At 39.4% G+C, this 15,226-nt stretch overlaps 2 protein-coding genes across 4 annotated transcripts in view; one reads left to right on the forward strand and one right to left on the reverse strand.

Annotated features, from left to right (window-relative positions):
- Positions 1-11,617, reverse strand: part of LOC137974737 (DNA repair protein RAD51 homolog 3-like) — a 21,646-nt gene extending 10,029 nt beyond the window's left edge. Inside the window, exons 1-6 of one of the 3 annotated variants that reach the window (XM_068821689.1) lie at positions 11,398-11,616; positions 10,743-11,028; positions 8,856-8,926; positions 2,585-2,686; positions 1,221-1,363; positions 619-750 (exon numbers count right to left, since the gene is read on the reverse strand). In XM_068821689.1, coding sequence (XP_068677790.1) covers positions 619-750; positions 1,221-1,363; positions 2,585-2,686; positions 8,856-8,926; positions 10,743-11,028; positions 11,398-11,515 — 852 coding nt within the window. In that variant the 5' untranslated portion in view covers positions 11,516-11,616. Of the gene's footprint in view, positions 1-618; positions 751-1,220; positions 1,364-2,584; positions 2,687-8,855; positions 8,927-10,742; positions 11,029-11,397 lie in introns of all 3 variants that reach the window. The other 2 variants (XM_068821691.1, XM_068821690.1) reach the window with 2 other exon arrangements.
- A 45-nt stretch (positions 11,618-11,662) lies between these two features.
- Positions 11,663-15,146, forward strand: LOC137975109 (UPF0390 protein zgc136864-like). Its single transcript, XM_068822171.1, has 3 exons — positions 11,663-11,802; positions 12,196-12,251; positions 14,247-15,146. The coding sequence occupies exons 1-3, from the start codon at positions 11,721-11,723 to the stop codon at positions 14,397-14,399; spliced, it is 291 nt and encodes a 96-aa protein (XP_068678272.1). The 5' UTR covers positions 11,663-11,720; the 3' UTR covers positions 14,400-15,146.
- Positions 15,147-15,226: the final 80 nt, after the last annotated feature.

Raw genomic sequence — 15,226 nt, forward strand, 5'->3', positions numbered from 1 at the left:
CGTTCTTGAGATACAGAGGGAATTGTTACACCCGAAAATGGCCCGTAAAGTTTCGGGACTTTCGAGAAACGGGCCCCTGGACGCTTAGAACAGGCCAAGTACCGGAACTTATCACGCAACTGCCATTTCTGCGCTTAGTGATTGGCTAAGAAATCCAGCCCCTCTTTTCAACCAATGAGAGGCAAAAGCAAAAGATTGGTCTTGATTGGTTTATTTTACTTTTTGCCTTCTATGACTGGTTGGGGGTAATTACTTAGGTTTGGTTTCATGGAACTCTATTGAAAATCAATCTATAAATACCTCTAACCAAGAAAAACTGATAACGTTTTCTTGAGCAGTAGCGTGGTTATGGATAGCCTTTTTCGGCAAGGAGCTATAAAACTTAAAACGAGGAAAGTCGTATCTATATTTCTCGAGATCTTTGAACCAAGCCTCCAAAGCAAAGTTTGCAATTTTGAGCGCACTACTATTAAATACGGCCCACTAAATGGGCAAATGATTGCATACATACTGAAAGATATGATAAGAGATACGCACTTAATAAGCGTTGTCCAATAGCCATATAAAGACTTGGTGGTATTTACTGGCTGAAAGATTCATTGTATCTTGTGTACTTACAGCTAACTGATTTTCACAAGCCATCTTGATGAAACTCTGTGCCAAACCATTTAAAAGCCTCGTCCTCAAAGCGAGGTCATCAAAGTCATGTCGGAACTGAAAAGCAATACTATCCACAACGATGAGTTTAACCTGCAATTAAAAAAGGATCGACTGCATGACACTTTTGAATGTGCCCCTGACCCTCTCGTCAAATTTGAAGTCCATGAATATCCTTTTTTTTTTAGGTTGCCTCTATTAATTCTTAACAGAATGTTATGGATTACTGTACTGGTTTAGGATTAGTGGGAACAAAGAAAGGTTGTAAAGAAAAATAGTCCTGAGGGAAAAAAAGCTCAGAATTGTCTGGGTACGATTTCAGAGGTATAAAGCAACTGGACTGTGGACTTCACACGTTTTCCACACCAAAATCATTCTGAATTGTTGTGGTTCTTTTATCTCTTACATGATTGGCCACATAAATGGGCTGCATTCTAAAGCGTGTCACCCTTGATTTTATGGGGTGCTTTACAGGGTTGTACTGCTAGCCACAGCTTCTTGTTTCAATTTACCCCCAAAGATATCCTTATGTGCCACACCCACAACCTTGTTCTTTTACTTGCCTTAGGGTGTTCTGTCAAGAAGTCTGATAACACATGTGACAATGCAATAAGCTGCATATAGTCATGGCATCTAAACACATAGATTTTGGATAGGATGTTTTCCACTTGAAACTTTTTCATAGCTTCCATTTGAAGAGATTTTTCTGTTGATTGAAAACCATAAACGTCAAATGTATTTCAGTGAAAGGGCTGAGCGACTAGAGATATCATCATGACAACTACCTGGATCGTTGCATAACAAAACAAATCCCAGCACACTGTGGGATTCTTATTAAAATGGTCATGCATCTAATCACATGCATTTCTGAACACCTCCGGTTACCAGGGTCTTTAAATTTCACCAGCCAGAGCCTCCGTCTGAGCACTAAGTCTTATGTGCAGAAATGCAGCTGATTGGATGCATGAACAAATTTGACATCCAAGTTAAGTGTCCTTTTAAGTACAAGCATTTTGCTACCTATTTTCAACACTAACCCATTGACTCCCAGGGGTTCCCCATTGACGAGTAAAATTGTCTGGCGTTAGACAGAGTAAAATACTCTGGCGTTAGACAGAGTAAAATACTAAGTCTGGTCGGTTTAGGCTGGTTTGGGTATCAAAGGGCCAAGGTAAGGGTAAAGGTTAGCGTTATTTTTAGCTTAGGGTAAATGCCGTTGTTTATACTTCCTTGGGGAGCAGCTTTTGGGGAAAACTTTGTAACGTAACATTTAACTTGTCTGTATTCCGAGATACGAGTGTTGCTGAAATTGGGGAAAAGAGCAAGGGACACTTCGTGACGCTTACTGAAAACCGCATGCATCTAATTAGGTGAATTAATTTTCTGCACATATCTGCCTCTCGGGTGGAAAATGACGGACACTTAGTGCGAACGAAGTTGCAAAAAATCTCTGCGAGGACCTCAAGGCAACCATCTGCAACAGCCAGAGTAGGCTAAGCACTACATACCGTCTTTGACAAGATTGAGGAGAAACTGCCGTCTATGTAATCATGATGGTTTAACTTTCTGGTCTTTTCAAAAAGGGACAATAAACTAAAAGTGTGGGTCCTTTCTTTCATTCTCCATGTACACTGTATGAAATTTTATATGGAACACCCATTTTTCTAAAGTAGTTCTTGTAGATGTGGTCTCTTGTGATCCCTTAGCTCTTGGAGACTGCTGTTTGTGACACCTGTGTCTCACAAATCACCTAATTTCGTGAAGACAAAGGATTACAGAAGAGAATCTCTGCCATTTTAAGGTGCTTTTCAGAAAAAAGTGATCCCTGTAATGAATGGGTAATAACATTAGAGACAATTTCAAAAGCAAGCTTATGATTTTAGAAACTTAAACTATTTTTTGCACCAATTTTAACACTTTATAGTACCTGTTTCATTTATTTCTGAAGACAGAACAACATGTTCTAAGTGTTTCACGGCTGCAGCTGCTATGTCCACCACTCTCTCAACTATAAAACTGCCCTCTGTGTCTGTCAAAACCGATGGTAAAATTTAATTTATAGGGATGCACTACTCAAAGTATAGCTGGCACTATAAAGTCTAATAAAAACGATAACTTTACCTGACAGACGTGTACATTAACCACACTCTTCATACATGACTGTATTGACAGACAGAGAGTAGTAAAGAGCACGCCTTGCTGAACATGAAACTGAATCATTCATGATCTCCTTTTGATTGACTTCAATTACCATCCACCACATTACATAAAATCAACCAAAAACTCTCGTTTTTTTTTTAGCTCTTTTTGAGCGTTTTCAATAGCCTATCTCCAAATTCACTCTGAACAGCAACTGAACAAGCACAAGTTTAGAACAAATTTCTCGATGGTATTTAGTTTTACTTTTCACATGAATGAAAATTGGTTTTAATAAGGACTTTTCAGTCCACTTTGAAACCAGGGATGAATGATCCATTACAAAACAGCTCTTGTGGAACAGGCTGACTAACAATCCAATACTAATGTACTGGCAAAAAATCACGCCGGTAAATGACATGTATTAAAAAATGGGAATTTAAAAAAAATTCTAATATGCCTCTACTTAATATGGTGAGAGGCGCGATGGCCTCATGGTCAGTGTGCTTGACTCCTGATCGAGTGGTCCGGGTTTCAGGACCTGGCCAGGGACATTGTGTTGTGTTCTTGAGCAAGACACTTTACTCTCACAGAGCCTCTCTCCACAGTAGTGGTGTACACCCCTTCGTCCCCCTTTTGAGGTTGGAATTGGAGCATTCTGATTGAAGGATTTAAATCTTTGCGGGAAATTCAAATTTGGGCGGGAAATGCAAACGTACGTTAGGCAGGCAAAGTCAAAATTCAAACGATCACGTCACACACACGTGACACCTCCCTTGTGCAAACCCTCAGGAAACAGGTTGGGGTGTTTTGCATAATCATGTTGGAAATTCAAATTTGGGCAGGAAATGCAAACGTATGCTAGGCGGGAAATTTAAAATTCAAACAATGACGTCACATGGGTCGAGAGAGGGATGACATCGCAGAGTCCCAAGGCCCCCATGGTCAGAAAAAACACCAGAGGAAAAATGAAATCCAACAGGTTTTAATGTACAAGAAAATCAACAACGGTACTATTTGTAAAACAAGAGGAAAAAAGCAAAAAAAAAGTGTCACACTATGTACAAAAAGAAGACGGTGTTGCTTATTACAATGAAGATCGGGCTTGAAAATGATCTTCTCTTTATTGAACAATATATTACCATTTCCAAGGAAAATGGAGCAACAAAGTACCAATTAAATTTCTGATGAATTAGTTGCATCTGCATTCAAAACAAAACAGCCAAAGATCAAAATGGAAGTAGTGAGATACCAAGTGTATCTCCATCTAGACAAAGGATACAGTGTGAGAATTAGAGTCTGCAGAACTGTATCAAATGGAGTGGCTCTGGAGGAACAGCTGAAGATGCTTTATCCAAAGAGGAGGACTACAATGAAGCTTCTCAGAAAGTTGAAATTGATCAACGATCTGGCATCATTGTTGATGAACATTTTGTGGTGACAAATATGCATGTCATTGAAGATGTGATGAATGATGCATCAAAAGAAGTTGGTATTTTTAATGCCGCCATTGCAAATTATGTTCCTAAACTCGCAGTTTGCGAAAGGAATTGGAAGAAATGAGAATACAGCTTCAGGGAAATCAAGAAGTGTCAGTAAAGAGGTTGCATCCGCATAACAGCGTCTCCTCTTCACCACAAGAGAAAAATACTTTTAAGCAGGACATTTAAGGGCACATGAAAGAGTCCATACTGGAGAGAAGCGTTATCAGTGTCTACAGTGCAGCAAGTGAATAGCCAAGAAAGAGATTTAAGGACACATGAAAGAGTCCATACTGGAGAGAAGCCTCATAAATGTCAACAGTTGGTATTTTTAATGCAGCCATTGCAGAATGTTCCTAAGCTAATTGGTTCACTTTGTTTCTTTTCGCAGTTTGCGAAAGGAATTGGAAGAAATGAGAATACAACTTCACAAGAAATCAAGAAGTGTCAGTAGAGAGGTTGCTGTCCTAAGTCCGCATAACAGCATGTCCTCTTCACCGCAAGAGAAAAAGACTTTTAAAATAGATGTTGACGGACACAGGTTAAAGGTTTCAGCTGAACCAGTTGGCCCCACTTCTTTTGGCTCAATAAACGACTCGCAAGCGGACGAACTAAAACCATCTAACCATGTTATTTCTTGAAACTGCAAACAGCCTGGCTTGAAAACACATTGCCACGATTAGCTTCTCGCTATTTGCAAGCCAGCCTGGTAACAACTTGAACTGTTTGCTGTATATAAATAAAACTTGAAAACTTGAAACAGCCGCACAAGATCCAACACGATCTTCACGTTCAAATTGCGCGACCGTGCAGGCCAGATCCAAATCTGGACCTGGACGAACCACTACCTCCCAAATGACGTTTTGGATGCTCTGTTCAAGCTCCCAGGCCGCTTGACGCTGTCCACGATCTGCCTCAGCTCTCGCCTGAGAACGAGCATGATTCGCCAGCATGCGTCGCAATACTATTTGCGCCGCATCAACAATGGGTTCCTCATCCTCCTCTGGCGCTGCTGCTGGTGGTCCCATCCGTTGTGCGAGACGCGGGGATCGTCGTGCCGGTTTGGGGCAGGGTGGTACCAGGTCATTTAGTTCTGCTACCACGTTGGAAGCGATGGACGATAATCTTGCCGGAGAGGCATGAAGCAATAACTCGTCTAGCCGGTCGGCCGCGTTGGATGGATTCGACGGCAAACATGGGGTTGCGGGAGGAACCAGGCGGTTTACACGCGCCAAGCCTTCTCTCAGATAGGGAGGTGTAGGAGGCCAGAGCCTGTACTTACGTACGAGCCAGCCGTGACCAGTCAATGATATGGTTCTCACTGTAGAAATGAACGTTTCTCATCATTGGGTTACATGAAAAAAAATGGCAGAGATCCGTTCAGCAGGCAACCATGTTGTAAAAAGAAGACGCATGGGATTGGCCGAAAGGGGATGACATCACACGGGATCGGTTGAAAAGGATGCATTAAATAAATGGAAACAAGGCCATCTTTGAAAGTTTAAAACAAGACAAAAATAGGATTTTTTTTTTACGAATGAAACGATTTTATTAAAAATAAAAAGCTATTTACAATCGGGAACGTGGGAGGCGGCCTGATGCCAAGCCTCGTCCCAGTTTATCCAAATTCGTGTCCATAGGTTATTGTAAACAAAAATACAAAATTTAATGTCAAACAAGTGTGAGTCTCTGAGCGTGTTCCGTATTCACAAGTTAGGGAGGCCTGAGGACCAATGCATTCAATACACAAAATGCACTGTAGCACAAACAACCTTCTTTAGTTTGTACAAATAGAAAAAAAATGTTCAGTTGTCATCATCATCATCATCATTTTCTTTTTCATCTTGCGTTGGCATGGGACGCGGTTGACAAATCCTGTTCAATAAAAATTTCCATCTCTCCACAGCCGCCTCTGCAGCCTCTTCAACATCCATTGAATCCTCCTCCATGAAACGATGTCGGGTTTTCATAACGTCTCTATGCACAGGATCATGCTTTAGACGTTCAAACCACTGGAGATAGTGCAAGTACAGCCCTCGCAACATTCTTCTGTAAACGGGTAACAGGGCATTAAAAGTTTTGGCCTCAGCTATCGTTTCAGACACCCCGCCTTCAAGAACTTGTTGACTTTTTTGTCATAGGTTGAACCAAATCCTATTTTTGTCTTGTCTTAAATTATTAAAGATGCCTTGTTTCCATTTTTTAATGCAAGGGGTCTGGGTCCCTGTGACATCATCCTTTTCAACCAATTCCGTGTGTGATTTCATCCTCTCTCAGCCAATCCCGTGCGCAACATCATATATTTTACGATCCTCCTCTATTCACCCTCTTTTTACAACATGGTTGCCTGCTGAACATATATCCGCCATTTTTTTTTTCATGTAACCCAATGATGAGAAATGTTCATTTCTACAGTGTGAACCATATCATTGATACGACCGGTGGCGGCTGGCTCATACGTAAGTACGGGCTCCGGCCTCCTACACCTCCCTACCTGGGAGAAGGCTTGGCGTGTGTAAACCGCCTGGTTCCTCCTGCATCCCCGTGTTTGGCGGCGGATCTATCAGCTGAAACCTTTAACCTGTGTCTGTCAACATCTATTTTAAAAGTCTTTTTCTCTTGTGGTGAAGAGGACACGCTGTTATGCGTACTTAGGACAGCAACCTCTTTACTGACACTTCTTTATTTCTCATGAAGCTGTATTTTCATTTCTTCCAATTCCTTTTGCAAACTGCGAAAAGAAACAAAGTGAACCCACATTCTCCAATGGCTGCATTAAAAATACCAACTATTGACATTTATGAGGCTTCTCTCCAGTATGGACTCTTTCATGTGTCCTCAAATCTCCTGCTTGCCTAAAACACTTGCCACAATGTTGGCCGTTGTAAGGCTTCTGTCCAGTATGGACTCTTTCATGTGTCCTTAAATGACCTGCATGGCTAAAACACTAGCCACACTGTTGACACTGATAAGGCTTCTCTCCAGTATGGACTCTTTCATGTGCCCTTAAATGTCCTGCTTAAAAGTCTTTTTCTCTTGTGGTGAAGAGGGCATGCTGTTATGCGGACTTAGGACAGCAACCTCTTTACTGACACTTCTTGATTTCCTGTGAAGCTGTATTCTCATTTCTTCCAATTCCTTTCGCAAACTGCGAAAAGAAACAAAGTGAACCAATTAGCTTAGGAACATTCTGCAATGGCTGCATTAAAAATACCAACTTCTTTTGATGCATCATTCATCACATCTTCAATGACATGCTTATTTGTCACCACAAAATGTTCATCAACAATGATGCCAGATCCTTGATCAATTTCAACTTTCTGAGAAGCTTCACTGTACTCCTCCTCTTTGGATAAAGCACCTTCAGCTGTTCCTCCAAAGCCACTCCATTTGATACAGTTCTGCAGACTCATATTCTCACACTGTATCCTTTGTCTATATGGATCAAGCTGACTTTCATTACAATAAGCAACACCGAGACAGTCTTTTCCCGCTACTTCTTTAGCAATACTAAGACTCTGTTCGTAGTACTCTATGGCTTGCTTAAAATTGCCCAGACTATGATAAACGTTTCCGAGATAACCATAGGCTTTTCTCTCCCCAGCCCTACCCAGAGCGGGGGTGCTCGTGCGGGGCACCAAGAAAAAAAGTGAGTAGTGACACTAAGGATTTGGGGTGACTTTAAGGAGACTCTACTCACATGTGACCAGCGGAGATGTAAGACAAAGTTGCGAGGGTGTGCGTGCAGGGCACCAAGAAAAAAAACTGAGTAGTGACAGTACGGAACTGAGGTGACTTTAAGGAGACTCTACTCGGATGTGACCGGTGGGATGATTGTGTTCTGGATCCTCTCATTGGCTGGCCACATCCAAAATCAGCGTTGATCATAATAAACTAGGGTGCATGTGCGGGGCACAGTCTTCTTCTTGTACATAGTGTGACATTTTTTTTTTTGCTTTTTTCCTCTTGTTGTACAAATAGTACCGTTGTTGATTTTCTTGTACATTAAAACCTGTTGGATTTCATTTTTCCTTTTGTGTTTTTTCTGACCGTGGGGGGCTTGGGACTGACTGTGATGTCATCCCTCTCTCGACCCATGTGACATCATTGTTTGAATTTTGAATTTCCCGCCTAGCGTATGTTTGCATTTCCTGCCCAAATTTGAATTTCCAACATGATTACGCAACACACCCCACCCTGTTTCCTGAGGGTTTGCACAAGAAAGGAGTCATGTGTCTTTGACGTGATCGTTTGAATTTTGAATTTGCCGCCTAACCTATGTTTGCATGCCCTGCCCAAATTTGAATTTCCCGCAAAAATTTAAATCAACCAATCAGAATGCTCCAATTTCAACCGTCCAAAGGGGGATGAAGGGGCGTACAGCACTACTCTCCACCCAGATGTATAAATGGGTACCCGCGAAAATGCTGGGGTTAATTCTGGGATGGACTAGCATCCTATCCAGGGGGAAGTAGAAATACTCCTAGTCGCTTTATGCTACAGAAACCGGACATAAGTGCCGGTGGGCCTTCTAGGCTCGTAGTGGACTTTACCTAATATGGCAAAAGGAAGTTTCCATACCAATATAGATTGCTTCTCCATTAAGGCCACCAAACTCATCAGGAATTTGTACATCAACTGCAAGCTGCATACTGAAAGGAATACATCTGTTCATCAGTTCAGTTACAAAGATTGTATAATGGCGAGAGAGGGAAGCTTGCAGTCTCCAGCTGACAATGTTACCCAGAGACTTGATGTCAACTGGTACAGATCCAGCAAAGTAGATAGTGATTCAGTGGTAAAAAGATAGGGGCGTGAACTTAGCCATTCAATAAGGAAATGACAAGTTTCAAATTTCCTGATGTCATTAATTTATTTGTAATCAGAGTTCTCTGTTGCAGGTAACAAGATAGGGGTATGTTTTTGCAAATACCAGTAATGATCATGTGTAGCACTTTTATAAAACAGAGATACAGTATCTATTAGAGTGTAACCTCAGTGTTGGTGGAAAATCCACTACTAGTCAGTCCTTCAATCAGTGAATAGTTGTTAAATATCTACTAAGATTGATTACCTCAAAATAAGAAAAAAGATAGCACTTAAAATTATGCTGTAAAAGAATTCTCTGTTGTTTGGTCTAGGGTGTTCCCGGGTGCATAGGTACTTTGCTTTTCCCACTTCTGAAAAACTAACATCTAAATTTCAAGAAAAATCAATTGCCTAACTGGTGAATTCAACAGTAGATTTCGCTGGAAAAACCGATATCACACTCATCCCTTCGTGATTCATGCGATCAATCGGTTTTTCAGGTGAAATTAACCGTGGAATTCACTAGTTAGGCAGCGAAGAAAATGATATAATTAAGCAATATCTGGGAAAACCAAAAGGCGGACAGTTCCAAAGCCTTTATTTTCACTAATCCTACAGCCAGTAAGAATAATCAAGCCGGGAGCTCCGCTTTTAGGCTTGGCTAAATCTATATATTAGAAGTATCACAGGACAATGTTATTGTCACCCGAACTCTGTAATCAGTCAGAATATCTCAGGTTTGCCCACTGCAAGGAGCTTTTTTGTATAATTATATCCCCTAACAATCATTAATCAATGCATTCAACTATGACACTTGAGTTGTACATTTTACTCAATATAATGCACGAGAATGAATTATTCATTAATGAGGCCAGTCTTGGGGGGCGGGGGGGGGAGGCGGAGGGGAAGAAAGATTGACAACAACTAGGTTGGCACTTAAAAGCTATGTATCCTTTAACCTTTTCCCTCCCAAGAGTGACACCTAAAAATTCTACTCTGTCTAATGCCAGACGATTTTACTCATCTATGGAGGTCAGTTCAGGAACGAAAGGATTTTAAAAAGTGCTTTCAATAAGACCAGGCTCCCGCTGGTACTCACTTGAGTATCGCCAGCTATATTTCTTGTGGAACGTATAAAAGCGAAGGAAAATTATTATTAGTAACTCACTTCAATTAATTGGTTAGTCAAAATTGTTGTTGGAAAGCTAATTAACCCATTGACTCCTAGAAATGAGACTTAACAGATTTTACTCTGTCTAACGGCAGATGGTTTTACTTGTACATTGGGGGCGTCCAGAGGACGCACAAGGAGTGAATGTGTTAAAATGTTTAAAAGCAAAGTTATTTCATGTTTTAAAATATTAAATATGCTCTCTAAAATCACTGGAAATGGCATTTCTAAGCTTCCAGATTCCAAACCTTTTCTGCGGATGCATGTCCCCAGACCTCCCCAGGGGAAAGGGACCTTTGACCCCTTTTCCAATTGCTGCTAGGTGCTAACATTACGTAGCCACATGCTTTAAATCTTATTGAAAGCACTGACAAGGGAAATTACATGTACATGTAGTAAGCTTTTCACAAAAGTTAAAATGGGAGTCATATAATTATTACTGATTTTCAGTCATTCTTGCATACATATTTCCTTCTTTTCATGCATACCCTATCTGTGTCTTGCCAATTCCTGGTGCACCACAAAACTCGGTGATCTTTCCCACAGGTACACCACCACCTAACATGTCGTCAAGTTGCTCACAGAATGTGACAATGCTTCCACATGATTGCTCCTGTAGCAAGAGGTCATAAGCATTCTTGCTTCCTGGGATGGCATTTGATCTAATTTCATTGTTTGTCTTTGATATGGTAACTGGTGACTTGTTCTCTGGGTTGGTAGAGCTCCGGACTGTTTGAATAATCCTAAGAGCTTCTTCTCTTTCCACACCTAGGTCTGTTGACAGGAACACAATTGTCTTTAACAAAAAAAATATCCACGTAGGCTACTTATTCCAAAATCAACAATGACTGAACAAACAAACTATCCATGGAGCTTAAAATCAATTAGCGCTGGCCAACTGTTGAAATGAAGTTTTTAAAATAATGTTTACAGAAAGTTGCAAGTCAGGATAAGGGTGTCTCTGCAGGACTATGTTGTTGTTATAGTAACAAGTTACCTCAATTCAAAATAACAGGAGATGAGATACTTTTCAGGTGATACTATAACATTATCATTGAGTTATACCATTCATTACTGAACAGCTTCTGGGTTAATTTCAGCAAAAACTATATATTTAATATGACCGAGGTTATCAAAGCTTGCCTTCACTTAGTTCAGTTGGGCTGACATCTTTCAGGTCATCTGCTGTAAAATAACCTGCATTCGACAACTTCTGCACGTAACTTGGAGACAAAGGGAATGTGGATAATTCTCGTTGCATTTAAAAGATGCTACCTAACTCCTCTCCTCATGTAATCGATTCTCTACGAGAAAGGGAGACACCTTGTCAAATATTTTAGGATTGGCGCGATAGTTTGACCGAGAGAATAGAGAATCTGGGTCGAGTTTGAAGACCACTGACTGAGGACGCGCTTTCGCGGGCTCTTTAGTAAACAAACAAAGGCGGTTGAAAGTTGTACTCAAACATGGCGCAGGGACAAGGCAAAAAGAAGAAAGCTGTGATTGCTAAAAAGACTCAGAAGAAAGCTCTTGGGCCCAAAAAGGGAGGTGAGTGTTCAAGAATTTTCAAATTGTCAGAAAGTTTGACTTCACATGGGGCTACGAATTTTGTGACGGAAGTAACGCATCGAGATGTCGGAAAATTTTGCCGCCCTTGCAGATTGCATCAAGCATTATATTTAATTAATTCATCGTCTTCTCAAGTTTTCAGCAAGAAACGTTTGCATAAGTGACACAAATGGTTTTGCTTCATTTTCCGTTTTTCAAAGTGCAAATCTTTGCTAAAAGAAACATCTTCCCAATAAGGCACATCTTTTTTTTTCACAACAGTCTGAGTCAGTTTGCCTTTGCTTACAACTCACCTGGTTCAATCTTGCGCAAATAAAATATGAAATTAACCGCTTTTCAATGAAGTTTGCCTCTCATTTTTGCTACCTTTAGCCCGAGCTATTACTCCGAAGAAAACTAGAAGCATCAAGGCTGCAAAAGTGAAAAAGGTAAGATAGTTTAAATTAAATATTGCGGCGATTCTAGGAAGAAATTATTTAGTGTAGCTCAAGTGCACTGCACTGATTTGAACTCATTTTTCTTAAGATAAACTGTACAAGTTTTTATATTGAGTTTTTAATACTTTTGTTCAAAAATTTTAAGTCCAGTTTTTGATTGTTCGTTGTCTTCCTTAATTTCTTAAACAATGGAACATAAAACAACTGGTTTATAATTTCTGAACGAAAACATTTTACGGTTAAAACCACAAGCACAACTTGTGAAACCCTAATCGTATTCAAAATCATTGCCAGAGATCTTTTATTTATTAAAACCTATGCAGTTTTCCACTTAAGAAATGTTTGGTTATTTTGAAAGCTTTCGTTTTGAAGGTGATAAGTATTAAAAATTTTGAAATCGGAAGATTGCAGTATGCAAGATATGCCAAAACAAGGAATGTTTTGTTGGGTTTTGTGTTCTGTTTGGGATTGGTTAAACTCAAAGCAACCCTTAAATCTGTGTGGCTGGTGACAAGTATTACAACATGACCACAATAACTGTTATGCTTTTTGTATGTGCTTTTTTCATTAATTCATGAAAACCCACAAAAGGTGCTCTGGGAGCAGTCTTTAATTAATACCTTGGAGATCACTATTTTTTTAGTGTTTATGGTTTGGAATAGGAGCCTTCTAAAACATAAAATAACGTTTTATAGACAGAGACACAAACTTCTAAAATATTATAACAACCTACATCTGTAAAAGCAGGTCTGAATCAACTCACGCTTTAGCTTGTGCATTAAAAATTGAAGATACCTTAAATTATTTCCAGTAGCACATTGCTATCAAAGCACATCCTAATGAAATGTTGGGTTCTTGAGGCGGATATGAGCATACCACAGTATCATAATAATATTTTTATTGCCTTTTATGTCACAGCATCCATCCCCTGAACAGCTTTACTGGCTTGCAAATAGTAATAAATGATAATACGTTGTAAATGAATGTGCACCAATGAGCTTTCAATGCTATGAAGAAGTAGCTTTAAGGTATCAAAATAAATGATGTACAAGAGGAGTGAATTGACTAAATCCCTTAGAACTTAGCAAACCTCTCAAAAATCATCTTTAAAAATGTGAAGAAGAAAATATCTTCCATGTGAAGTAGTCGCGTGCTAGACTGCATAAGGCACTGTTTTGAAGTGTCGAGAACTTGAGAAAGAATATTATTGCAGTGTTAATTGTTAACACATAATTTTGTTTAGATAACTTGAGAGGCATTATTAGACTTTTCATTGCCATATTTTTTGGTACATGTCTGTAGTTTTTATGTTGAAAAGTTGTCCCTAAATTAAAAAGACAAGTGTTCATGAATAGAAAGATTAAAGATGCTTCTAGCAAAAGTTTGTCTTGGAAAAGTGGACAGTGTAATCCTTCAATCTGTATAGACTTCAGTTTACAGTTTGCAGGTGGTCTAATAAATTTTGCAGAGCTTTTGTTGTAGCAAAATGATTTAAAATCGGATCCACTAACTTGTGAACACCAAAATTTCAGTTGCTTCTGCATTCCAGCAAATGTGTCTTTGTATACTGTGATAGAATGTACTGAATTGTAGCAGTTTCAATAAGTACCAACAGCCGACAAAGAGCGTACTTCACTCAGAGAAGTCAGCTACCTGTTTTCCCTAAATTGAAAAAAATAAAAGGCAGGTTCTTTCAAACCCAAGATTAATTAAGACTCTTTTGGGCAATGAAGTCATCTAAACATGATCTTCAATATTATTTTGCTTTTGAAATGTAGCGTTTACGAGCGTCCTTTTAAAAAAAAATGGCATTCCACAGACACCCCTGCAGAAAGGAGCCTCTTAGTCCCCTTGTTGATATCATCAACTGCTCTACTCAAGCCAGCTGCCGACTTCACATTTTTTTAAAACCCCTGGAACTCGGTCAGGGAATGTGGCTTGCTGTAGTTTTGTGGGAATTCATTGTGACCTTTACCTCTTTATTAGGGACTGGAGACCACCATCAAAGCAAAGATAGAACAGGAACTGACTCAGGTAGCAGTTTCCAAGCGGTCCAAGCCATTGAATGTGGTAAAACCAGCTGCAGAAAAGAAAGCAAAGCAAACTAAGAAGAAAGGAGGTGCTAAGAAGAAAAAATAAGTTCCCTCAACAGCAACAAGAACAGCAACATCAACAACCCAAGAATGTGGTGTATATGTATAGTATGCATTAGCTGTGCACGTATTGGTTTGTCTCATTATACAACATTATTATCCAACTGTATGGTACAGCGTTTTCCTTATTATTAATTTTGTGTCATCCTCTAATTTTCCCTGTTACCAGTTAGTGGTATCTTCAAATCTAATAGTTATTCTTAAAAATAGTGTGAATCCAGAATTTAAGCCTTGTTCACGAGATCCTCTCAGGGTTTTTTTAGGTCCAGGAAGAGAAGACTTTGGTTAATTACTTTCCTGGAGCAAGGTCTTAAGGCTGTGAAATATTTCTTGGTGTTCCATGAGTTATGGTGCACAGATATACTTTTACAGACCTCAATAAATATAAAAACCTACAGTATGATTCAATCTTTATTAAATTGTCCTGGAACCTGTGAGATGGCTGTAAATGGTCAGTTTTAAGCACATGAGGAACTTTTTACTGTTTTTTTCTTTCAATACTTATTTTTCACTTGTTAATACTTCTCGTGTTGGAAAACTAATAATTATTATTTTATTTATCAGATAATATATGATCTTAGACTTTGTACTCAATCCTTTGACAAGATTCAGATTTTAAACTTTAGCCATTTATGATCTTTTACAACTTGAAACTCAAGAAACAAAATTAATAATATTTGAAACCAAGTTTGGCACTGCATATCTGGTAATAAACATAATAATATTATTATTATTTAATAGTACATTTTTTATTCTACATGTATGTAACTGTGCTTTAACATGGTTTCTTTGGGAACTGTTGAACTTCTTTAT

The sequence above is a fragment of the Montipora foliosa genome, chromosome 11 (assembly GCF_036669935.1).
Source record: "Montipora foliosa isolate CH-2021 chromosome 11, ASM3666993v2, whole genome shotgun sequence".
Taxonomy (NCBI): Eukaryota; Metazoa; Cnidaria; class Anthozoa; order Scleractinia; family Acroporidae; genus Montipora; species Montipora foliosa.

Excerpts from the sequence above, each read along its gene's own strand:
- LOC137975109 (XM_068822171.1), top strand. The coding sequence starts at position 11,721 with ATGGCGCAGGGACAAGGCAAAAAGAAGAAAGCTGTGATTGCTAAAAAG. Across the intron at positions 11,803-12,195 it reads TCTTGGGCCCAAAAAGGGAG|CCCGAGCTATTACTCCGAAG; the intron begins GTGAGTGTTCAA and ends TGCTACCTTTAG. Across the intron at positions 12,252-14,246 it reads AGGCTGCAAAAGTGAAAAAG|GGACTGGAGACCACCATCAA; the intron begins GTAAGATAGTTT and ends CCTCTTTATTAG.